This window comes from Sceloporus occidentalis, unplaced genomic scaffold, assembly GCF_023333645.1.
Source record: "Sceloporus occidentalis isolate IW3139 unplaced genomic scaffold, rSceOcc1.0.p SCAF_7, whole genome shotgun sequence".
NCBI lineage: Eukaryota > Metazoa > Chordata > Lepidosauria > Squamata > Phrynosomatidae > Sceloporus > Sceloporus occidentalis.
Window position 1 is genome coordinate 85015761 of NW_028316987.1, and position 26667 is coordinate 85042427.

Here is a 26667-nt window from a genome sequence, read left to right on the forward strand (position 1 = left end):
AGGGGTTTACCGCATACGGTGCAGCTTCGGACAAGTCTACGTAGGGACCACCAAACGCAGCGTCCAAACACACAATTAAAAAATGTGTGCTTTTTAGTCCTGCTCAAAATGGAAGACATTTTAGAATTCCTCCTGGGTAGAAGTTTGAAATATAGGACCTGCCATGGAAAAGGAGGCCAAGTGGTCACCCTGTATAAATATAAATTTATGCTGCTTAGCCCTGCTCAAAATGGAGGACATTTTGGAATTCCTCCTGGACAGAACGCTGGAATGTAGAACCTGCCCTGGAAAAGGAGCACGTCTGGTCACCCCTACGTTCATGCTGCTTAGTCATGCTCAAAATGGAGGACATTTTGGAATTCCTCCTGGACAGGAGGCTGAAATGTAGGACATGTCCTGAAAAAGTAGGACACCTGCTCACCCTGCACCTGATAAACTGAGCATGGATGATGGAGGGGTCCAGGGTGACCCATAAACCTAAAGGAGGACATGGCACTGTGAAATGTGGGACCTTCAAAGAAAAATGTAGGGCATGACCAAAACAAAGCTAAAAACACTCATAGAAATAAGAATTCATGCTTCTTAAGTTCTCCTCAAAATGGAGAGCATTGTGGAATTCCTCCTGGACAGAAGGCAGAAATGGAGGGCATGTCCTGGTAAAGGAGGACGTCTGGTCACCCTGTGATTAATTTCAATTCAGGCTTCTCAGCCCTGCTCAAAACGGAGGACACTCTCCTGGACAGAAAACTGAAATGGAGGACATGGTCTGAGAAAGGAGGATGCCTGGGCCATGCTACTTAGTCCTGCTCCAAATGGAGGACATTTGGGAATTCCTCCTGAAGTGAGGAGGAAATGGAGGATCTGCCCTGGAAAAGGAGGACAGCTGGTCACCCTGGATAAATATAAATTCATCCTAGTCCTGCTCCAAATGGAGGACATTGTGGAATCCCTCCTTCAGAAAGAAGGCTGAAATGGAAGACAATGTCCTGGAAAAGGAGGACGCCTGGTCATAAATTCATAAATGTATAACAAATGTAATACATTCCTAAATTCATAAACCCAGGCTTCTTAGTCCTACTCAAAATGGAGGACACTGTGGACAGTGGATTCCCTCCTGGAGAGAGAAGTCTGAAGTGGGAAGACCTATGCTGAGACAGGAGGACCTGCTGGTCACTGCAACTCATCATCCCCAGCCAGCCAGCCAGCCAACATGAGGAGGGGGAACATGGGCCTTAGAGTCCCAAGTGTTGCAATGCCTGCTTCCTTGGTGGAGTTTGGAGAGGGAGGCATTGGAAACAGCAGCAGCAGCAGAGGAGGAGGAGGCGGAGGCGGAGCAGCCCAAGGAGTAGTAGAAAAGCTGGAGGAGGAGGAGGGCTCCTCGCTTTGGCTTCGAGGGGGAACAGCGGCTGCAGCGGGAGAGAACTGTCCGCGCGGCGCTGAAGCGCGTTCGACCCGGACGCGTCTCCACTGCGCCCTTATGTCCCTTTGGAGGAATCCCGGACTTTTAGGAAGCGATTGGAACCCAGAGCATCTCCCAGCCTCTTGGACCTGAGCCTCCCTTTGGCATCCCTGGAGGAGAGAGAGATGCTGAACTTCCCTCTCCTCTTCTTCTTCTTCACTTCGTGGATTTGGGGGCTGGTGAGTATGAATCGGTTCGATCCCGCTTTAACTTGTTCTGACAGAGCAGGGGAGTGCTTCCCCAAACTACACATCCCAGAACTCTGGAGGGCTCAAGGGTTGTCAAAAGAGCTTTTATTTCTGTAGTGGGGCACTGCATCCGCACTGCAAATTTAACCCGGTTTGATACCGTGTGAACTGCTCTGGCTCAAGGCTATGGAATTCTGGGAGTGGTGGTTGATTGTGGCACCAGAGGGATGGGATCCTGGGAAGTGTAGTTGGTTTGATGCCACTTTAACTGCCATGGCTCAATGCTATGGGATTCTGGGAAGTGAGGCTGAGAGAGTGTGACTCACCCAGGCTCATGCGGCGGGTTTCTATGGCCAAGCTGGGATTCGAACCCAGAGTCCGAGTCCAATGCTCAAACCGCTACACGAAGGTGGCTCTTTACAGGATGAATATCCATGTATCAGTACCCTATAGTTTATCATCCTTGATATGATCAGAGAATGAACCCCATAATAAAATGGCAGTAGGGACAGATGTCCCCGTTGCATGCATGTCTGTAAACCACTTTGATCTATGGAAAAGCAGTATACAAATAAAAAATATTATTGTTGTTGTTGTTGTTATTATTATTATTATGCCCAGAAACCCATTGGACTGGTGTGCAAACATGCAATTGGGATTTCATCCTACAGGTGCATGCAGGACTTTCTCAGTTTCCTCTCTGTCCAGCCATGAGAGTAGATTAGACTTACTATTTCACTTTGCTCACAATGTATTCAAAGAGCCGAGAAACACTTTTTGGCCTAAATCCCATTTTAATCCTGACTAGAGGAGACTGAATCTCCCATTGAATCCCTGAGAATGAATGACATGTTGATTTCCCATTGAATGGGTTTATTCCGGCAGGGACTAACCAGAAGGATGTCAAATTTTGCGTTTCTGGTTGTGGGTAGGACTGATACCGTTGAAATGGTTCAGGCAGAGGTGGAGTGTGGGGGAGACCTCCTGATGGACTGCGTCTCCCATCATCCCTGATCATTGGTTCATAGAATGATGGGGTTGGAAGAGACCATTAGCTTTGTTGCTGTGTGCCTTGAAGTCATTTCCCACTTGTGACCACTCTCAGGTGAACCTACCGCTGGATTTTTCTTGCCAAGATTTGTTCAGAAGAAGTTTGCCTTTGCTTTCCTCCATGGCTGAGAGAGTGTGACTTGCTCAAAGTTGTCCAGCGAGTTTCCATGGCCAAGTCAGGATTTGAATCCTATATTCTCCAGAGACGTAGTCCAACGCTTAAACCACTCCACCACACTGGATCAGTGACTGTGCTGCCTAGGGCCCAGAAAAGTTACAGTCCAACCATTATCCTGGTCATTATTATGCTGGCCAGGGTCAATGGAGATTGCAGTCTTAAGACTGCAGTCTTTCCCCATTGCTCCATCGAAATGTATGTATTTCATACATTTATTAGATGCATTTATTACATCTAATACATCTATTATTGGACTTCACCACATCTGAGATCATCTCAGATTCTGGCTAGGGGCAATGAGGAATGCATTCCAAACTACAGTTCACAGAAGTCCATAGCAATGAACCATAATAGTTAAAATGATGTCAAACTGGATTATTTCTGCAGTGCGGATGCAGCCTGAGGGATGGGAAGGAAGGATGTTAATTGGAATAAGTGCAGCTCTAACTGGCAAAGTTCATTTTTGTAAGGAAATGGATTGAAAGGTGGGCTCACTTTTGCTTGGAGAGGAATTTGCCAAAGATCCTGTAGGTTGGAGTTAGAGGAAGAAGGAGCTCAAGACACATTTCTCCATGGCATACTTGGAGAATCATGCATATCACCTAGGAAATCCTCTAAGGTATTTCTCCATTGTGATAAACTTCTGGATTGTCCTGCAAGAGACTGAGGAAGGTCAGGATAAAACAGAAAGCCAATTAATCAATTAATGCATCATCCCTGCTGTAAACAGCCGTCCTCCCTGTGATCATGCTTTCTGGACCAGTCATACTTGCAAGCTGCCTAGACCCCATGCCAAATATATCTATGGGCTGCCTACTCACGATCCTTTAATGCAGGATACCTCCGACAGCCCCAACATCCCTTTTCTACTCAACATCAAATCGTTACAAAAATGGTGTTTTTCCAACTCTTTCGGTCTCCATTTCTACTTGGAAGTGGAAATTCTATTTTGCAGAAGTCCAGAACCCTTGATCCAACATTCCTTTGCTGCTTCTGCACTGCAGAAATGAGCTAGTTTGACACCCCTCTTAACTGCCCTGGCTCAGTGCTATGGAATTCTGGGGATTGTATATTTGTGAAGCATTGACCTTTCTCTGCCAGAATGCACTGGTGCCACAACAGACTATAGTTCCCAGAATTCCATAGCATTGAGCAAGGGCAGTTAAAGTGGTGTCAAACTAGCTCATTTCTGCAGTTGGGGGTGCAGCCATAATGTTGGTTCAAGGGTTCTGGACTATATAATATGAGAAAGGTGATGCTTTGGGTGAAGTTTGTGATTTCTAGATGGTGCTATGGTTGTGCCTCCTATTCCATTGCTTCTCCTTGGCTGCATCCACACTGGAGAAATAATCCAGTTTGACATCACTTTAACTGTCATGGCTTGATGCTATTGAATCCTGGGAATTGTAGCATGCTGTGGCACCAGAGTGCTCTGACAGAGAAGGTTAAATGTCTCACAAAACTACAATTCCTGGAATTCCATAGCACTGAGCCATGGCTGTTAAAGTGGTGTCAAACTGGATTATTTATGTAGTGTGGGTGCAGCCAGTTTGCTCAGAGAAGGAATACTGGGCCAGAGTGTTTATTTCCATCTTATTTCAAGAACATGAAAAAAATTACATTTGGGGAGTTCTAACTTCCAGAATCCCCTGGCCATGCTGGCTGAGGATTCTGGGACCTGACGCCTCAAAATAACTTTTCCACTGCTCAACATTTTTCCATTTTTGTTAGACATCCCTTGCACATAAATATATAGCTTAAGCCTTTATAACTTTGTTTGTACTGGAGATGAGGGCTGAGGGAGAGGGAAATACTTCAAAAGAAAAATATGTATTTTGAGGAAGGATTTGAAGTGTGTGTGAGAGAGAGGTCATTGTCTAAGACCTTGTTGAGGGGAAATATTCCAGGCACGGAAGGAAAGGAATTTTTTTGGCCAAGAGAAGGCGATTTCTAGATGACAGAGGTGAAAGAGTAAAAGTTATGGGCAAATGATAAAATATATATATATATGCAGAGAGATAAAGTGTTATGTCTTTCTAAATATTTCTGTGGTGGGTGCAGGAGCAGATTCAAAGTAGATGGGATCTGGAGAGGATAAAGTGAAAATCATAATGGATCCCAATCCTGATGTTGTTCAGGTCTGTGTTCCAAGGAATCCTCCTATGATACTAAACATCTTATTTATCCTTTTTTGTTGCTGTTAGTCGCATGTGTGAATAGTGGTAAAATCAGAAGATCAAGCCCTCACCAGGATAGTGCCTAGAAGAACATCCTCACAGAGGTTCCAAAAGTGGCTGCATTGACCAAAAATAATTTCTAGCCATTTTGATTTGTACCACAGTTATGTCTTTTGTAAAGCCATCTTCAAATACTTTGAGTGAGAACAGAAATGATAGCTCAGAAAAGACATTTTCTTTCTAGGTATTGTGAGGATTGCAGTGAAGCTCAGAGTCCATGGGGTGATAGATGTCATTATTGGTTGCTACTTGTCATCAAATTGGCTTTTATTTGTGGAGATCATATGAATAAGAGATCTCCCAGAGCCCAGGTCATCAATAGCCCTTATCAGATCTTAAAGACTCAAGGTTCTGGCTTCTTTTATTAGTTCAATTATTCTCCAATATGGTCTATCTCTTTTCCTACTGCCTTCCAACTTGCTGAGCATTATCGTCTTTTCCAGTGACACGTTGTCCTATGATATGTCCAAAGTACAATAGCCTCAGGTAGTCATGTTGGCTTCTAGTTGATTGTTCTGGCTTGGCTTGGTCTAAGGTCCATGTATTTGAGCAGAAATTCTACAGAACCCTCCTCTAGAACGCATTTCAGATGAGTAGATCTTCCTGTCAACTTCTCTCACTCTCCAGCTTTCACAATCATACATGGACACCAGACATACTATGGATTACCACAAATCTGGTATTTAATGATACACCTTGAGGATCTTATTTAGTTCTTTCATAGCTGTCCATCATCATAGCCTTCTTCTGATTTCTTGACAACAGTCTCCATTTTGGCTGATATCTGAACTAAGGTGTAGATCAGTGGTTCCCAAACTGTGGTCCTCCAGGTGTTTTGAACTTCAGCTTCCAGGATTCCTGACCATTGGACAAGCTGGCTAGAGCTTCTGGGAGCTGAAGTCCAAAATTACCTAGTGAACCAAAGTCTGAGAATCTCTGGTGAAAGTGGTGGTGTCCTTGCTAATAAAAAGAAAAGTTCTGGGTCTTCAACCATGTGTGCTCTGGCTCCATTATACCACTTCTTCAGGTATTTTGGACTTCAATTCCCAGAGGCCCCAGGCACCCTAGCCAGTGTTAAGGAATCCTGGGAATTGAAGTCCAAAATGCCTGGAGAATCAAAATTGGGGAATCACTGGAAGGATAAAATACAGCATTTATATCAAAGGCATTTGATAGTAGTATGTGATTAAATGCAGTTGCCTGTCCCAACTAGTGCTTTTCCATTGAATCATCTGGATATCAATAAGTCCAGTATTGGCTTGCCATCCAGTAAGTGTTTCAAGGATCTCCTCTACCTGGGACTAGCAACTGAATTTAGGCTATAGTTTTTATTACACTACTGAACAATTTAAATAAAATAGCACTTCATATCAGGAAAATTCCCCAAAGGCACAAAAACTGAAGTATTTCTTAAAGATTCCAGGTGAATCTTATAAAGATTCCAGGTGAATGTTATTTTAAAAAACTAGTATACCAAGGGGCCTTGTAGCACCTTTGAGACTAACAGGTGCTACAAAATCCCTTTACATACCGATATTCCAGACTGACATGACTAACAGAGAAGAACATGTCTCTGAATTTATTTTTAAAAAATGTAACAGAAGGATTTTCATATCTGCATGATGAGCACCTTCTGTTATTGAAGTTGTTTCTTTTAAAAAGGATTTCCCACTTAATATTCTCCCTCCTCTCTTATGGCTGCTACTGAGTTTATCAGCAGGGTTCCAAAGGAAAAATTAATACAATTATTCATCAACAGATAATAAAAGCAATTCTATCCAGTTTTGAGACAAACGGTATGACTAAGGGATGCTAATGTTTGCTCCTAGTAATCTCCCCCTTGGATACAATGAACAATTGTTTTGTCCTCTTGATTATATAGAATCTTTTTAAACAGGCAAAAACTCTTTGCAAGACCTTCCTTGGCTTTTCCCCTCTTGTAGGCTAGCTGCCCTTTCACTTTCATCCTTGCCTTGTAGGCAATTGCATTTTGTTTGGGAATGTCTTTTGAATCAGTCATTCTAACGTGATGTTTTACATTCTGACTTTTTAAGACCATGCTTGAATAGAGAAGTGAGCTTCACTAAGGCGCTGAAGATTCAAATAGGCAATTTTTGCTCAGAGGGCAAAGTCCAGAATGAGGCACTAGTTTGTGAATACAAACTACTTGTGTTGGGAAATACAGGGTGTCATGCAGGTGTGCTGTTCAGGGAGCATTGATGGGCTGAAGCACTTAGTTGTGTGAATGCTTAATATTAAACCCAGATGTGCTTTACATGTGTAATGGCCCAAAGCCCTTGCTTGAAGATATGAATAGCTCTGGGTTTTACTCGCCAAATGTCCACTTTTTGTACTTCACTTATGAACGTATGAAGAAGTTGAGCATTGTGCAATAATTCCCAAACTTTGGTCCTCCAGGTGTTTTGGACTTCAGCTCCCAGAAGCCCCAGTCAGCTTGGCCAACTGTTAGGAATTCGGAAAGCAGAAGCCCAAAACATCTGGAGGACCAAAGTTTGGAAACCATTGATGACTTGTAGCAGTCCTTTCTGGCAGGGGTGGACAATATGTGGCTTATACTCCTGCACACTTTCTTTTAGATCCCACCGGCCTAGTTTCTTGCTGCAGCTAAAATCAGGGAAGTTGCTGCCACTATGGATAGACAGAATCATCACACTCTAATCTTGGCCTGCCTTTTTGCTTGGCTAGTGTGCCTTATTCTATGGGCAGGATAGTGTTGGCAACCTTCTTCATCACAGGGAGCCACTGCCTTTGCTGATCAATTGCAATTGCGTAAATCCCTCTTTCCATGCTCCCCAACTGTCCCAATTTGACAGGACTGTTCCTATTTAATCCTCTGCCATCCCACTTTTTGAGCTGCTTTTAAAATGTCCCAGTTTCTCTTGTTGATTCCCATTTCCCCCTTTCCCCTCAGATTACTGTACTTCAGTTCCTCAAACTCAGTTTAAACTACAAAAGACAATTTGCATTCAGCAGAGAGTGAGGAGAGGAGGAACAGAATCTTGATTGATTGATATTGATTGATTGATTGCCCTTCACTGTAAATTCAGGCAAAGGTAAAGGAGCCCTGGTGGCACAGTGGTTAAATGCTGGTACTGCAGCCACAAGGTTGTGAGTTTGATCCCAGGGCTCCAAGGTTGACTCAGCCCACCATCCTTTCATAGGTCGGTAAAATGAGTACCCAGTTGTTGGGGGCAATTGGTTTACAGATTGTAAACTGTTTAGAGAGTGCTGAGTTCACTATTGAGTGGTATAGAAATGTAAATGCTAAACTGCTGCAGTCTCTCCTACTTCTGTGTTCTTCCTCATAACTTTTACCATGCTGAGCATACTCTGATGTTGCTTGGCCAGACATGGCTTGGTTTTCATCTGTGAAATGTTGAAGGGTATGTCATTGATGGTGGATTTCTCCTTCTCTCTCTCTCCTGTCTTTCTGTTCATAGGGAAGGACATGTGCAAAATTGGGACATCCTCCCTCTGTGGATCAAAAAACTAGACCCTAAAGTAGTTACTGTGAATCACTGCATTTCTATTCAGTTCATGCATCTGGTTGGGAACACACTGATAGATTTGACAGTCATGAATTCTGTCAGGGACCACCTGTTATTAAACTAACTTGATAAATAATGCCCACCAATAATGTTAGTTTGCTGTCAAATTGTTTTGTCTCTGAGTGATTTTAGTCCTATTGAATCTTAATGATGGCAGTTTAACTAATGGTGCCCTATGGCTTGTAGCACCAGTCTCTTCTCCTTACTTACTGAAATGACTGATTGATAAACATGCAAAAGGAGAAGCCTCCAAATCCCAAACACTCCTTATAGTAAGCTCAGCTTTGGTATAATGTTAGATCACTCAGTGCCTCAAGGCCTCCTGTTTTCTCTTATGTGCAAAAGAATTAAACTGGTTCATTTGTTAAAAACAAATGCTCTTACACAACGTGACATTCAAGGAATATTCATAAAGAAAGCATGTTGCCTATCTTAAACTAGGCATTGGCCATGGCCAATATGGAGCTGGCAGAGAATGCCCCAGGCATCTTTGCAAAATCCTTGTTTAGAGAAGATTGAAACATGTGATTTAAGATAGAAAGATTTTTGAAGAAAGAAGAGATATTTTTAGGCTCCTTTTCTTAGCAAACAGTTGCTTTAGGATTTCAAGTTCACTGGTGGTATGTGAAGCTGCATTTCATATGTTGATTCTGTGACCTCCACTATAATTAATCATAAGAAGGATTGAGCTATCCATTCCAAATTTGTAAATAAAGAAGTATACCTGGAAAAAGAAGGTAGTATGAGGGATTGGTACGCTGACATCTTTCCCCCCAGCTAAACACTTATGAAATTCAGCAATGCTTAGGACAGCAAAGGATGAGAGAATCCACAGCAACCATGAATCCTGGCTAGCCAATCGACAAAAGTGATGGGTGTTGCAGTCCAACATCTGGATGGCCACAGGGTCTACACCAGTTATAGAAAGGTGGGGAATCTATGGCCCTCTAGATGTTGCTTGGACATAATCTGTCCTGTGAAAATTCCCCAACCAGAATGAGGTTTCTCTTCTTATTCCTGATCATGACTGAGATAATAGGCTATTTAAAGCCTGGGAAGCCTGATTTGATATTAGTTCTGGTCATTAACTTGTAAATGTTTTGCACAGACTGGGAAGACTTTCCTTGGAGGAGAAACCGAGGTTGCCCACTGATATGGCTGCAATTTTACACCCAGTTCTCTGAGAGAGTACGTCCTTTTGAAGCCCATGATGCTTCCATCTGAAGTAGACGGGTATAAAATGCAATGTTGTTAGTCCCTTTTTAAGCATCGTTTCCAGCTAAACTGAGGAGAACAAAAATGGAGGCTAAGTGAGCTTAGCAAGACTCTGGGTGCATCTACACTACAGAAATAACACAGTTTGACACCATATGATGTAGCTATATCCTATGGAATCCTGGGATTTGTAGTTTTACAAGTTCTTTAGTCTTCTCTGCCAAAGACTACTGGTGCTTCACCAAACTCCAAATCCTAGGATTCTGTAGGATGGAGCGGTGGCAGTTAAAATATTGTCAAAATGTGTTCGTTCTACAGTATAGATGCACCCTTTGTGTAAAGGTGTTTCTTTTTCAGAGGTTTTGTTAACTGAGGTCTTCCCGTAATTAACATAAGGAGCAACAGAATAGTTTTCACGAAAGAACTGAGTTTTCCATCATGCAGTTACAACTATTGTGTTCTGAAGCATTTCAACCTCTAGAAAATAAGAAATCTAGAAGGAAATGGAATATTTAAATGTTATCATATTAAGATCCAGACATTTAGGATTTTCAGGCAAAACTGTTTCAGGCAAAACAGTTAGATGAGTAATTTGACCCTTGATAAAAAAAAAAGTGTGTTTCCTTGGTTTACAAAAGCTTCAGGTCACTCCAATCAACGTTATGGAGTATACCTGTGGTGCCTAGTGATTGTCACCTTGAGTTGCATTGTTCACTTTAGAACGTTTGGAACTATTTCTTTTGTACAGAAGAGGATGGTGCCACTGTTTCATCTGGCATACACAGCGAACAACAAGACTGCCTGATTTGAAGTCCAGCTTTTCAGACTCTTATGTGCTGAAAATGTGATAAATGTAGCATGGTACCAAAGATAACAGAGCTGTAAACAAAAAAAGCCTGTGATTTGCATCTTAACTTTGCTATGAATTCTCAAGGGGCATTCACACTTACGTTTTTGTCCTGCGGAGATCCGGATCTCTGTGATGACGCAGTACAGGGTTGATGTTCCCACTACATTTAACATGACTGAATCTCTCAGAGGCATTTAAATCCTCTTTGGCATTCATGCATGCACCACTTCGATCAACATGGAGGCACCTCTGTATCTGGAAACAATTCCCATGATCCAGATCAATTGGGTAGCTTACTCACACTACCGAAGATCCAGATTGCTCTGGACCTTTAAAAAAAGATATGCTTAAGGACCCAGTATCAAATTAAGAGGGTTTTTCTGTGACCCCCCGCAAATGGCACTGGGTGTATTCAAGGCCAGTGGGAACGTTGCAGAAATAACCCAGTTTTACAACAGGTTATTTCGTAGTGTGAATGGGCCTCCAGACTCCACATATATTAATGTTGTTGAGTATATACATCAATATAAATAGACCATGTGTTCCCAGATCTTTATGTTGATATCTGTCAAATATACTTTAAAGTACAGCTAAGCAATAAGATCCTCTGACCTGAATAATGGATCATGAATATTTCCAACATTGGAGCTTCCCTCTTTTAAAAGTCTATAGTGAAAGCACCAGATTCCGACCACAGTTGGCCATCAGATAACATCAGGTCACATGAATATCATTTTAAAATACATGTGCATCTACAAATGACAAAGATTTTTTCTAATACAAAATCAATACACTTCAATACCTCTAGCCACAAAGGAGTAACAGTTGAACATCACATGTGGGAAGCATTATGTGTGGGAAGCATTGGGTAACCCATTATCTCATGACCCCAGGGCCCTGGCAGAAGACCTGGGATCAAGTAATGATGCATGTCTGCGTGTCCATCCTCCTCACCTTGCTTTATCAGATAGTTCTCAATTACAGTGAGAAACAACAGCAAACTCTTATTAAATTTATGTTATCACATGGACATCAAGGAACTTTTCCTCTAGACTTCAACGTATTTTGAGGATGTCTCAGATTCTCAACAAAAACCAAAACTGTCTGTTCTAATACTAATAGTTGTATTCAAGCCAAAGCAGTCAAAACAGCATCTGCCACATATTAGGTAAACTTCTCATAACTTAAGAGAGGAACCCAGAGCTAGCTGTTGGAGTTCATAAATGAAAACAAAATCCATAGTCAGGATCTTTATCAGGACCAACCAAAATCCAAAATCCATGACCAAGCAAAGTGTGCAAACCTTTGAATGTTGCTGCATCTTCAGGCCAGATGATGCAATAAATAATAATAATGGAGGAATAAAATAGAAAATCTCAGGCTAGATGTTTTTGATCTTTGTAGAGATAGAGATTGCAGACTGAATGAATCACTATTATTATTATTATTATTATTATTATTATTATTATTATTATTAACCTTTATTTATAAAGCGCTGTAAATTTACACAGCGCTGTACATACAATCTTTTTAATTGGACGGTTCCCTGCCCTCGGGCTTACAATCTAAAAAGACACGACACAAAAGGAGAAAGGAGAGGTGGTGGGGAAGGGGCAGGTGTGATGAACGGATGTCTGGTAAAAGTAAAGCCACACAGTGCAATGTGAAAGTAGTAACAGAGGCATTGCTTTTATAAGAACTCATATAAGAACTGCTGAGATAATATAAATGATGAATTTGAGTATGTTAGATCAGGGCTAGGCAACTGGTGACCATCCAGATACTGCTGGAGTTCATTTCCCTTTAGCTCCTGTCACAATGATCGTATTAATTCCTGCACAAAGTCAACATATATTTCTTAGTCTTACAATGTTAAAATGTTGGGTTCTGCAGAACAATGCCAGTTTTCCTCTTTATGTAAAATCAGAATCTTTTTAAATGGCTTCCTCTATTAATTTAACAGGTGAGTAGCATTCACCCGGAATGCAGATTGCTGCTGGAAATTCATGAAGAAGAAATAAGGTGTATGGAGCTCCTAAAGAATGCCAGAACATCAGGATTTAAAGGTATGAACATGTGTGAAAACAGTACAGGGGGCCATTGGTATCCAATGGGGTTTGGTTCAAGGACACACACACACCCTGCCCCATGGATACCCAAATGTGTGGATGCTCAAGTCTCATTATATACAATGGTATAGTGAAATGCTGTCCCTTGTATAAAATGGCAAAATCAAACTTTGCTTTTTTGGATTTTAAAAATATATATTTTCAAGCCGTGGGTGGTTGAACCTATGGATGAAGAATCTGCAGGTACAGACAGCCAACTGTAATTCAGTGTGAGTTTGTGTTTGTTTCTATGTTGAATGGTTGCTGGAAAAGACAGTGCATAACAATAGCCACAGATCAGCCAGAATTGTCATAGGTAGTCCTCTGCAGTCCCAGATCATTTTGAAGAATCTTTGTTCCTCTTCCTCCTGCCTGTCAGCCGTATGTTGCCTGCCATAGTTTGCAAACAGACTTCAATGTACTTTGTACTAAATTAATTCTGGTGGAAGAAGCCTGTACTCCTGCAGAGCAGAGGAGAGAGGAGAAGAGGAAGGCTGCATCCGCACTGCGGAAATAATCCAGTTTATTTAATATTCTTCCTTCATCCCAATAATGGGGCCCAAGGTTGTTTACAGTTTAGGCTTAGAACGAAATACAACTAATACAATGTATAATATATTTTTAAAAACCCATGGACTAGACAATGCTACATATTAAACTTTAATTTAAAAATTGAAATTAAAAGCATTTAAATATTTTTTTTCTGAAATCCAACTGTGAATCAATAAACTACGATAGGGGTGGGGGAGCTAAGGAGATTACATGGGATAGTGAGTATCCCATTCATCTGTCTCTACTCTATCTCTCTTATGATAACTTTCAGTTCAAGTTGAGCAGAGTGTTTTCTGTTGTCAGCTGCCTTCTAGTGGACTTTGACTACGGTGACCCCATGAATGAGAGACCTCCATGTCACTCTATGGTCAGTAGCCCTGCTCAGGTCTTGAAGACTCAGAGCTGTGGCTTCCTTGGTTGAGTCTATCTGTCTGGAATGCAGTATGTAGAGAGGTCTTTTAGCACCTTTGAGACTTAACTGAAAGAAAGAAGTTGGTAGCATGGGCTTTCGTAAACTTCAGTCTACTTTCTCAGATGTGTTTGGTCCTGGAATGCAGTCTCTTTCTCTTCCTACTTGCCTTCTATCTTATCATGCATCTTTGGCGGGGTACAGACCGCCGCTTTGCGGCGGTCTGCCGCCGCCGCCAGTAGGTCCGTGGGGGAGCCGGAGCCTTCAGACGGCCCGACTCCCGCGCGGACCGAAAAAGAAGCTCCAAAATGGAGCTTCTTTTACCGTCGCGTTTGCGACGTAGCGAGGCCCCAGGGGCGCGCTCGCTACGTCACAAGCGGCGCGATGCGTACGGACGCTCAGCGTCCGATACGCAAAGATGGCGGCGCCCATGTGGAAGGGGCGCCGCCATCTTGTACGTATAGGATACGTACTAGGGTTAGGGGGGTGCGGAAGCACCGCCCCTTCCTAACCCTAGTACTGTACGTATTCTATACGTACTAAATGGCGGTATGTATCCCGCCATTGTCTTTTCTAGTGAGTCATGTCTTCTCATTATATGTCCAAAGTATGACAGTCTCAGTTTAATTATCTTGGCTTCTAGGGAGAATTCAAGCTTGATTTGTTGTAAAACCAATTTATTTGTCTTCTTAGCAGTCTACGGTATCCCTCTAACTCTTATCCAGCACCATATTTCAAATAAGTTGATTTTCATCATATCAGCATTCTTCACTGTCCAACTTTCACAACCATACATAGAAATAGGAAATACGATGGCATAGATCATCCTAACTTGAGTATTCAGTGATAGTCTTTACATTTCATGATCTTGTCTGGTTCCTTCATAGCTGCCTTTCCAAGTCATAGTCTTCTGATTTTTGACTGCAGTCTCCATTCTGATTAATGATTGAACCAAGGTATAGAAAATCTTTCACTATTTCAGTGTCTTCATGGTCTTCTTTAAAGTTACGCAAATTATCTGTGGCTATTATTTTTTCCCTAATGTTCAAAGTGGAGCTTTATCAAAAAGCTGAGTGGAGTTTATCAGAAAGCAAATACAGAAGTGTGACATTTTCCATGAATAAGTGCTTCAACCAAGGCCATCTGCTAATCCTGTAAATAAAAGATCTTTCATTCTTTTTCAGGAGGCAGCAATAAATATAACAAGGGGCTTCAAAAAGGAAAAGTAAACACATATGTGACGATGTAAGGGGGGGAAAACACAACCAGACAAATCGCAATGAATTGGATCATTCTGGGTGTTGTGAATCAAGATTTTAAAAGAGCCCTGTAGATTTTTTAATTTTTAAAAAACTTAATGTTCTGTATATTTTTTTAAAAAAGGTTTACATGGATTGATAGCCAATTAGAAACATAAACTAGTGTAAATAAGGAGACCTTGGTCTGGGGAATTTATCATTAGCTCAAACAGAGGAGCGGTCTCTATCCTATGTATACGAAGGTAGCCAAGGTAATAGGTCAACAGAGACAAGTTTTATGAAAACTGAATACTGTTTATTATTCATTCACACATAAGACAATCATACACTCACACAATCATCCAAGAACTCAGGAATATAGTAAGTTAGCGTTGGATAGATAACATGAGGCTTTCTAATGGTTATATTCACCTGTATTGGCGGTGCTCCAGGTCCAGATTGATGAAGACTCAGCAACACGGAGGGGAAGGAAGCAGGGGGAGTGGATTGGAACTATATCAGAACTCAGACTGACATGAAGCGTGTCTGAATTCTAACATGGAACATAGACAAAAGATTTGAGGGACCTTAAATAGACAAAATCTTGCCTCAGGCGAAGAGTTGTTTCCACATTTCAAAGCAAAGGCAATCTACATATTAAAAATTGCTTGATCTATAGAAGTCTTCAAGGTGAGAATGGTTCTGGCCTGGCAAAGCATCCTGGCCATAAATCTGCCTCAAAGGTGTAAATGACTCTTTTCTGTTGGCAACTCCTATCTGGGCCTCTTTGATCTATATTTCAATAGCCTACGTGACCTGTCCGTCTTGCAGTGATGGAGAACTCTACGTCAGGTATCCCATCAGGCTCTCTGCATAGGGTCATCAGAAGAAAAGTCATACACATTTAGGATTTTAAGGCACCAATGCTGGTAACACTAGGAAGCAACTAAAGCCTAGAAGAAATTCCTAATGATAGATAAATGTGGCAAGACTTAAATGCCCTTCTATTCTGTAGTAGTTTAATTATGTTTCAAAAGTTATTTGTTGCATTTGTAGTCCATGTTATGTTCAAGAATTTGGTTCTTCCCAGCTTTTATCCTCTCAACAACCCTGTGAGGCAGGTTAGGTTGAAAGCTACAGCGGCTGGTCCCTGTCATCCAGTGAGCATATGCAATAATATATACTGTATATACTCAACTCTAAATTGACCTCATGTGTAAGTTGAGGGCAGTTCTGGGCCAAAATGATGGATTTTAATATGACATGTAACAAAGGATGTAAAGGATGAAACAAAGGAAAATGAAGCCAAAGAACTGTACAGTATTCTGGTAAGCATTACTTTTTGTGCTCATCCTAAAGGCTAGATGGCTCAGAGAACAGAGTGGATCCATGCTTCTTTTTAGTTCTCCCAGGATGGACTAAACTCTCAGCTTTTAACACTTTAGTCAGAGAAAGAGAATGGCTCCATATATATATATATATATATATATATATATATATATATATGTGAATGAGTTAAAGTTCAGTACTTACATTGACTTATGGATAGCCCCACCACCTTTCCCTTCTCCTTTTATGTCATGTCTTTTTAGATTGTAAGCCTGAGGGCAGGGAACCATCTAATTAAAAAGATTGTATGTACAACGCTGTGTACATTTACAGCGCTTTATAAATAAAGGTTAATAATAATAATAATAATAATAATAATAATAATATTAAATTGACCCCAGATTTAGGGTCAATTTTTTGACTAAAATTACTAGACTTATACATGAGTATATCCCTTTCTATTAGACTGCAGTAGAAAAACATAATATTAATAATTATTTGCATGTTGCTACAGAAATTTAATCAATAGGTGTGTGTGTGGAGGTGGAAATTATCGCACACTAAATCCCTGTCGAACCTCCAGCTGCCATCAGCCCGGGTCCAAGCTGCAATCCGCCAGCACTTTTTAGAAGTCTGAAAACTTTCCTACTTCTAAAAAGTGCTGATGGAGCATGGCTTGGACCTGGCTGAGACCTGGGATGATGGTGTCCGGTGGTTTGATGGTTATTTAATGTGCGATAATCCCCACCTCCATCCTGTGTCCTGGCTCTAGCCAGGGAGGCTGGTCGGTTTAAAATGCTGAGCGATAAAGCCCTGTGTGTGTTTGTGTGTATGATTTCATAAACCCTAGTCTAGCACTTGCTAGTTAAGAATTGCGTGGATTCTGGTGGGTCCCCCCCCCCCACACACACACACACTTTTTTTTGGTACTACTATCCAGCCAGCTTCACAACTGAGTAGTGATCTGAATTTTTGTTTCCCCAGTCTAATCTAAATAGGGCACTTCTATGCCTGTTTATTCAGAAGTAACCTGTATTGCATTTAGGAGGCCAATGTATGTAAGTTGTAAAAACTCTCCCCACTTTGTCCACCATTGTGTTGCTTTATAGGTGGACATTGTGTTTTCTGTGGGCTTTTTTCTTCAACAGAGACAGAAGTCTGTCAAGAGGTTTTCTAGACTTTTCTTTTTGGGTTGATTGGTCTCTTTAAAGACAAAAGAGTGATGCAAAATGAGATGGCTTGGAATGTAGCAGGAGGGAGGAAATGTGGAATGTCTGTCTTTTTATTCTTTTACAAATCCCTGAAATCTAACCAGATTTTAAGGGAATTGCCAAAATAAATAAAAGGTGAGAACTAGAAATGGAATGCAATAATAGTTGGCTTGATGTTTTTGACTGGATTAGATGCAAAGGATTGCAGCATCAAGCATTTTCCAGAGACATTGAAAATGCTAGGAAAGTACAGGGGAGGACTGTGACCTCCAGTCCCTAATGAGTTCCATTTATAAACCATACAAATGATGGTTTTAGCGCAGCCATCACAACTGTAATGGGGCTCATTGATTAAAATGTAAATGCAGTCATGTTGCTATTATGATTTGCCACTGGTCAAAAACACTGTATGGATTGGCTGGTATGTCTAATAGATGTCAGGATCAAAATGTGGTTGGTAGTCACAAGATCTGGAGCAATACAAACACCCTTATGTCCTTGAATGTTTAATTGGAGGAAAGTCACAATGTACTCCATGATACTTTGTGCCGTGTTGGTTTGCTTAGGATTACAGTTGTATGAAGATGGAGAAAGCCTTATTGTTCTCAAAGCAATTGCACAGCTTGTTGTTGTTGCTGTTGTAGTTCATGTTTTTTTTTTACTCATGGCCACCATAAGGTGAAACTATTATGGGGTTTTCTTGACAAGATTTGTTCAGAGGTGGTTTGCTATTACCTTCTCCTGAGGCTGAGAGTATGTGACGTGATCAAAGTGGTCCAGTGGGTTTCATGGCTGAAGGGGGAGTCAAACTCTGGTCTCCAGAGTCAAAGGTATTTATTACACGGGGGGAAATGTGGAGTTTAAACAGTGATTAACCCATGAAAATCATGCAAAATTATTTAAATATGATTAAAATGAGATTAGCACAAGAGCCATTTTCACATGAATAGCCAAAGAATAACCAGGCAATAAACAGCAAAAAGAATGATTTGCTGCTGCTTCTTGCCTGGTTATTCACAGGATAATGGACACTAATCACATTTCATCTTGACGTCATGTGAAAACCATTAGCGAAATTGTAGGATTATCACAGGTTATTCATGGGATAATAGTGTTTTGAATATGATGTCATGTGAAAACCATTAGCACAATTGTGGGATTATCATGAGTTAATCACTGTTTATACTTCCACTTGTGCCTCGTGTGATAAATTCCATAGTCCAACACCCAACCACTACACTAAGTTGTTTTGTTACAACACTACTTAAGGGGCAACTGCTTATTTCTGTGCACATGCATCTTGGGTTTCTTCTTCTGGAGGCAGGCACTATAGTTTACCTGCATCATGCTGCTTTCAGACATGTTTGTATCTCTTAAGGGTGTTTTTTTTCCTCCCTAGTGTGACTCAACAAGCAGCTTCTTTTAAAACAGTGAAATCCAGATGGTGTCTTTAGCTCCTCCGGTCAGGAATTGAACCATTTTAGAAGTGTTGATGAGCTGCCAGCTGGGATGTTGGTAGAGTTTAGAAGTGCAAGGACTGTGCTGGTATCCATTCTTGCTTAGTGGTTTGGAAAGGATCTCTCACTTTTACTGGGAGATAAGAGTGGTCAATTGTTTTGAAAAAATAGTGGGTCCTCCACATTCACTGGGATTAGGACATAGAGCCTGTGTGAAAGTGGAAAAAACACAAATAAGAAACCACTGGGGTATTTTACATAAGAGGATAACTCTCTAGACATTTATAGGTCCTCCAGTGCAACACTGTGCTCAACATCAGCCAGATGTTGACCATAGAATCTTACTGGAGGATCTACAAATGCCTAGAAAAGAAACCCTTAAGTCTTTCAGTTTAACTCTATTGTCAACCCACAGCAGAGTCATGCTGGAAGACCTAGAGATTCCTAGAGAGAACATATCAGTCAAATCCATGAAGAATCAAATCTGCAAAAGTAAAAGCTGTATTTCATGGAATGAAAAACTCAATAAAATTTGTGGAAGAAGACCATCCTGAATGTGGAATTCTGGGAGCTGTAGTAAAAAAAAAAGTAATTGTTCCAAGTGCTAGCAAGCGATATCCAAAAGGTATGTTTATAGACTTGTGGTTTTAGCATTTACACTGAGTGCAGTATTTGTGTCCAGTAATTCCTACTAGCAAAACAGATCTTTCCATAATGATAAACTGCTTTTGGATTTTTCTCCCTTGTTTCCAACTTTTTGTATAACAATAAGTTAATTGCCAAAAATATACACAAATCAAGCCTGAAACGATTTTCTCATTCTTTTGACAGCAACCAGCTTCATTGTAATAATTTTGGCTGTCCTCATGAAATAATATGGGGTGTATCTTTCTAATGAATCTTTTTATTATTATGTGCGTTGGCACTAATGTTTGATTGTTCGGCCCTAGCATGAGGTATCTATAGAAGTTATTGTTTGCTGTTGGAATTTATTTTTAATCCAGTTAGGGTAAAAGGCATGAGCTTTCAACCTGCCTTGAAACCTTGATAGACAGCATTATAACTGTATGTTTTGCTGATGGATGTAGTGAACTCTTTGTAGTTACTGACTGTTTAATTCCCCCCCCTCACTTCTTACCAACACATTTGTAATAGATAAATACAAATACCCAAGTTGTGTGCAAGTGGCATGTAGAACTGCTGACTATTACCACAAGTGGTGAGCCAATGAATTGTAGCCACCCATTTAATCATCACTGCAGTGGCATCACTAGGGAGGTGCGGACCACACTAGGTGACACCCCAGAGCTACATAACTGTACTGTCCAATGAAAAGCATGGTTCTGGGTTGACTGATCCCATCCGGATGGTCAACAGACCGACTGCTTCCTAGCACTGCTGAGGACGTCATGTCTCAGGTGTGGTTTGCTTGAGCAACAAGATCTACCTGAGCCCTAGCATATTTTGTGTTTCTGGACTTTCTCTTTATTCCTTGGCACCACAGTTTCAGAAGGATATTGACAAGCTGGAAAGGTGTCCAGGGAAAGGTGACCAAGAATGTGGAAAGCTCTGGAAGCCAAACCCTACAAGAGAAGGATTGAAGTGTCTGGTTACGTTTATCCTGGAGAAGAGGGGATTGAGAAATGGTAGGATAGTCATCTTCATATATCTGAAGGGCTGTCATGTAGAAGATGAACAAGATTCTGCAGTTTCAGAGACCTGGACCTGGACCAATGGGTTCATATGACAAGAAAAGTGATTCCAGTTAATATTAGGAAGAACTTTCTCATGTGAAGAGCTGTTTGATAATGGGAATAGACTCGCTTGAAAGGTAGCGGACCTCCTGCAACAGAGGTTGAATTCCCATCTCTCGGGAGAGGAGGGGTAGCAGTGAATTCATGCACTGCCAGGATACTGGATTGTATGGCCCCTGGGGTCCCTTTCAGCAATATGATTCTGTTTCCTTACTCCTAGTTTGCCCTCTGTTTTCTCCTGTTCTCTGGTCCTGGCTCATTCCAGTAAGCTGCCCACAGCCCAGCCCTGACAGTATATGCACATGAAAAAAGGCAAATTTAATTAACAACATCTTTCAGAACTATATTTTCCACTAGTGAGGGAAGTGTGGACCTTTGCCCTTCATCTCTGGGTCAGATCCAAAGCAGAGTGTTGAAGCAAAAGTAATTTATTTGTCTGTCCTTTACCACGGCTATGAATTATTCATCCATTGGAGCCAGAGTTTTACTCATTTTTCAGTATATGCATAATAACCACTGTTGCCAAATTTTATTTTATTTTTAAAAATAGATTTATTGTCTTTTTAAAGATTCCTTTATGTCAGGTTGCTAATGCTACTTTTGGCTCGAAACTGATTGGAAGGAAAAGGGAACCCTGGCCTGAAATACTATTATGTGGACTGGATTCTCCTTTAGGGGTTTGCACTGGTATCATAAAACAAATTAATAGGAATTCTGACCATGTAGCTGGGATTCAGAGCATGTTAATGGCACATAGATGTGAAATTTCCCATGCTAGTGATGGACATAGGCTCATAATTGTGCTAATCCCTTCCCCTCCAAAAAAAACCCTTCACCCCCTAACCCTTGACAAGTTACTCTATTTGAACCCCACCATGCTCCCAGTGATGTAACTGGGAACAAAATAGTGTCTGATTTGCAACTCTTCCCAAGAAGTTTCCAAAGTTTTATTTGCCCCTTGTGCACTTCTAATATATACTTGTGTATAAGTTGACCTTGTGTATAAGTCAAGGGAGCTAAAGTCATGAATTTTGATATGACCCTTAAAGGATAAGACTTAGGGGCATTTAATAAAGGATGTAAAGGGGGAAAGCACCACTTCCCTCCCTCCTTCTCCTCTGGAGCTCTCCTGACCACCTAACACCACTTCCCTGGCACCGGAGAAGAAGGTTTTAGCATTGGATTGAGAAGGGAATGAACTGGAGGGAAATGGGGTGTTTGGTGGGCAGGAGAGCTCCAGAGAGGGAGAAGGAAGATGTGCGGGGGAGGGAAGGTTTTAAGACTGGATTGAGAGGGGAATCACCTCTTACACACACACACACACACACACACTCCCTGCCGAGGCAGCTCTTTCAGAGATCACTGCCAAGGCAGGGAGAGCGGAGCATTGGGGCGGTACCTCTTTTAGGACCTTTCTGAGCAGTATTACTGCACTGACCAGTAAATAAGTCAACCTAGGATTTTAGGGTCCATGTTAAGGCGTACGTTTTTGACTTAGGGTCGAGTATATACAGTATACCTTATTATGACCTTCCAAACCCCTTCCCCTCCTGTGTATTTAACAGGTGGATCCTCTAGCAGTGGAAACTGTAGTGGGAAGTCTACCTGCCTCCACCTCCAACACCTTGCTATGCATCACACCAAAAGCAAGGTGGTCGGGCAAATTTGATTTTCCCAACTATAACTGTTTCCTGGGTGGTACATGGTACATTGTACTGAAATGGAACAAAAAAGGAGGACTGCCTGGAGCCTGTTGTTGCAGAACCAGATCAATAAGTAGAAGGGGTCTAAGAGGATCATACCTGGTGCTTTGGGGACCAGGTGAGTGGGAGAAATAAATGGAATCTAATTCATTTCTGGCTCAGATTTTAAGAATGCACCATCAGAAATAGGGACTAACTTTTTTAGGGGTTAATAATCTTTCAGCCTCAGAGGATGGCAATGGCAAAACCAAAATTGTTTTTTTCCATATTGCAGTATCTTTGCATCTACCCAAAGATAACTGCAATTTTTCTCAATGACTCTAGAATGTTTAGAATTATGTCATCCTGCTTCGAAAGCCCAGAAATCATACTCCGTATTATTGCAGCTTTAGAGAACCACTGCACTGTAGTAGTTTGGGCATTGGACCACAACTCTGGAGACCAAGGTTCAAATTCTCACTCCACCATGGAAATACCCTGGATGATCTTGGGCACATACTGTCAGCCTCAAAGGGAGGCAAAAATAAATCCCTTCTGAACAAATTTGCCAAGCAAATACGAGTCACCATATGTTGGAAGCCACTTGAAGGCACACAATAACAACAATTATTGTAGCTTTACAGACTAAACGTGTGGTTACAAACTAAACCCGGATGGGGAACAGTGATTTGCCCATGGTGACAAAATCCATCTGGGAAAGAGGCTGATCTTGAGATTGCAAGATGTTTATACAAATGAAGCCTGAATCCACAGGCTCTTATATTAACATTGCTGACAAATCTGTCCTAGATAATCATAATCTGAAAATACCCCTGCAGCTTTCCCATCTCTCTGGGGAAAAGAAGAGTCTTCGGGGAATACTTCTTGGGACAGATGGCCAAGTGGCTGGGAGCTGAAGAGCAATCTGTGGCATGCTTTCTATTCCTTCTTAAAGAAAAATAATATTAATAATAATTGTTGACTCAAAGTCTGACAGGAGGCTGATGGAGTCTAACAGACATTTGAGGCCCCAGGCCAGTATGTTGGTGAGATTTGGAAGGCACAAATGACATCCCCCACAACACACAATTGTGAATCATTCTGTACAACAGACTTCTAGTATGTGTAACATTCTTATGAGCCCAATACAGCACTAAGATCTTCAGGAGAGCCCTTCTCTCTTTTCCTAATACCTTCTCCGGCTTGTTTAGTAGGAACAAAGGGAGAGGGGCTTCTTGGTGGTTGCTCCCAGTCTTTGGAGCTGCCTCCTGAGGGATGTTATGATGTCCCCCTCCTTGCTTTTCTTCTGCCAGCATGTCAAAACATTTTTATGCTGTCAGACTTTTAGAAACTGACTGGGATGGGCTTTTAATGCTGTTCCATGTCTGTATATAGTTTTTTAATGAATTTTAATAGTTTTTACTTCACTCAGGTCCTCTGGCAGATGTTTACTCCAGTTAGCCAGGACTAGGTTGGCAAGTGTCAGCCAGAGAACTTTTTCTTTAGCTGCACCTCGATAGCGGAATGACCTGCCGGAAAAGATTCGACAGCTGACTACACTGTCCGAATTTAAGATAGCATTGTAGAGCAGTCTCTTCTAGCAGGCTTATCCAAATGATTTCTAAAATATGAAATTTAAATTAGGAATTTTAGATGTGTATGTTTTATTTCCTGTTGCATGTTTTAATTAGTGTGATTTAATTGATGTTGTGCATTGTTTATTTGTGGTTGCTCCTCACCTTGATCCATGAGCAGAGGCAGGCAAGAAATAAATACCACATTGAGTCCCATTATTGGAAAAAAGGTGGGATATAAATGAATAAAATAATAATATAATAATAGTTCCACACACTATGGCAAGAGGATGAATAAAGACTGTATGCACAAGAGGAGGGTTTTGTCGCTGTCTCACTCAGTCCCCTACAAGAATGATGCTACAATAATGTTTCAGTCCTGTTATGCAAATATCTCATTCAAGCTGAGAAAAAGTAAGGCTGCATTTGCTTTTAGAGAAACAAGACCTGGAAATTAGCATACATGCAGCAGGCATAATGTCAAATAGATTATTAATGGGGATGGATGAACCTGTCAGTTTCCCTTTATATAATGTGTGCTTTTTTCAAGCACAATTCACTCTGTTCCATTTTACAATTGTTCATGAATATATTCCATATGGCTTGTGAATATATGACATGAATATTGCAGATATGGCTTGTGAATGTAAGCCGTACATTCAGTGCTTTGGATGAAAACTCAGGTGTATTTTTGTACTATATACAGTTGAGGGAAGTATATATATCGAAGGATAGTTGTCTTCTGATCTGTATATTAGTCTGCGAGGTGCAATTAAATCTTTTTTGTGGGTTTTTCGTGCTATGTGGCCATGTTCTAGCAGAGTTTCTTCCTGACGTTTCGCCAGTATCTGTGGCTGGCAACTCTGAAGATGCCAGCCACAGATGCTGGTGAAACATCAGGAAGAAACTCTGCTAGAACATGGCCACATAGCACGAAAAACCCACAAAAAACAATGGATGCAGGCCATGAAAGCCTTCGACTTTGCAATGGGGGTGTGCCCCATTCAAGCCTATGAGGCTTGACTATGTGCAAGCCTCCGTTTGCATGGCAGGGGGGCGGAATGGATGGCCCATGAAAACATAGGACCAAGTGTAATGAGAATTAATTTTGGAAGTGTGTTCCGATGAACGTTGGTTGAAGTCAAATTGAAGTGGCAGTATTCCTAAACCTGGCGCACTCTAGTGTTCGACTACAGCTCCCACCATCCTCTGGAGGATGCCACATTGGGATAGTGGAATGCTACAGGAATCTGTAGTGGGCCTTTTGCTATTTAGCATCTTGGACGAAAGAATAGAAAAAATGCTGATCAAATTTGCAAATGATACCAAACTGGGAGGGGTTGTTAATTCCCCAGAGGACAAGATTAAAATTCAAAATGACCTTGATAGATTAAAGGGCTGGGCTAATGCCAACAAGATGAATTTCAGCAGGAAGAAATATAAGGTCAAAGAAAGAACAGGCTTGTTTTCCACAGCTCCAGAAACTAGAGATATTATTGCATGCCTCTTTTTGCCCGATGTGGGCACGGGCTTAAACGGATCTTATCGCACACCTCGGTGCCCAACTCACCTGCATCGCATACCCAATCTGGACTCCTGGCATACTTTTCAAAGAATGGGAAAGTATTGTTCTTTGAAAAGTATGTCAGGAGTCCGGTTACACAATGTGGCTGATTTGGGCATGGAGGGGTGCAATAAGATCTGTTTTCACCCGTGTCCATATCTGGATCAAGCGAAAAGAGGCATGTGGTAATCTCTTAGGAGCAATGGGTTAAAACTACAGGAAAAGAGATTCCACCTAAATCTCAGGAGGAACTTCCTGGTGGTCAGAGCTGTTTGACAGTGGAATATGCTGCCTCGGAGTGTGGTGGTGTCTCCTTCTTTGAAGGTTTTTGAACAGAGGTTGGATGGCCATCTGTTGTTGATGCTTTGATTCTGTTTTTCCTGCATGGCAGGGGGTTGGATTGGATGGCTCCGTGTTCTCTTCCAATTCTGATTCTGTGATTCAAGAACTGGAGGATCTGATGCTATTTCCACACAGAACAATGTCCAATCTTGGAGCAATGTGGAATATGTGGATCCTTGCATCTCAGAGGAAGCTGTTATCTTCATGAGAAGCTTGGGTCTTGTGTGTGGGTCTGGATTTATACTAAACAATGAGTCTGGCATTTACATCTTCAGAAAGATATGCCTTGATGGCATTGCATTTCACAGGAAATCATATTTCAACACACAGTGCTTCCCATTAAGAGAAACCAGTTAATGTTCAACAAAGAGCAAACATTATAAAGCAATCTAAGTCAAGAAATCAAATTAAAAGTGTACAAGTAAAGGAGAAAAATATTAAAAGTGCAGGCTAGTGTGCTGCAGAATTGGATGGGGAGTTTTGCACCTGCAGTGGGCCTTTCCTTTCAGAAAATAGCTTGTTCATGCTGTGCTGCAAGTTATTTTGAAGCTTGGAGGCCTTTCAGCAGTAATTTGTGGTTCAGGATTTAAGAACACTCAAAGGATCTCATTAGATCAGTGCCAAGGTCTCCATATTAAAATAGATAATACAAATTAACATTGGTTTCCAGCCCACTTTCACTATCTCAAGGTAATTGCTGT

At 41.3% G+C, this 26667-nt stretch overlaps 1 protein-coding gene across 1 annotated transcript in view; it reads left to right on the plus strand.

Moving 5' to 3' along the window:
- The first annotated feature begins 1399 nt into the window (after positions 1-1399).
- The window catches only part of VIPR2 (vasoactive intestinal peptide receptor 2), a 63911-nt gene continuing 38643 nt past the window's right edge, over positions 1400-26667 (plus strand). Inside the window, exons 1-2 of the mRNA XM_089533542.1 lie at positions 1400-1638; positions 12710-12812. Of these exons, the coding sequence (XP_089389668.1) occupies positions 1585-1638; positions 12710-12812 (157 nt within the window). The 5' untranslated portion in view covers positions 1400-1584. The remainder of the gene's footprint in view (positions 1639-12709; positions 12813-26667) is intronic.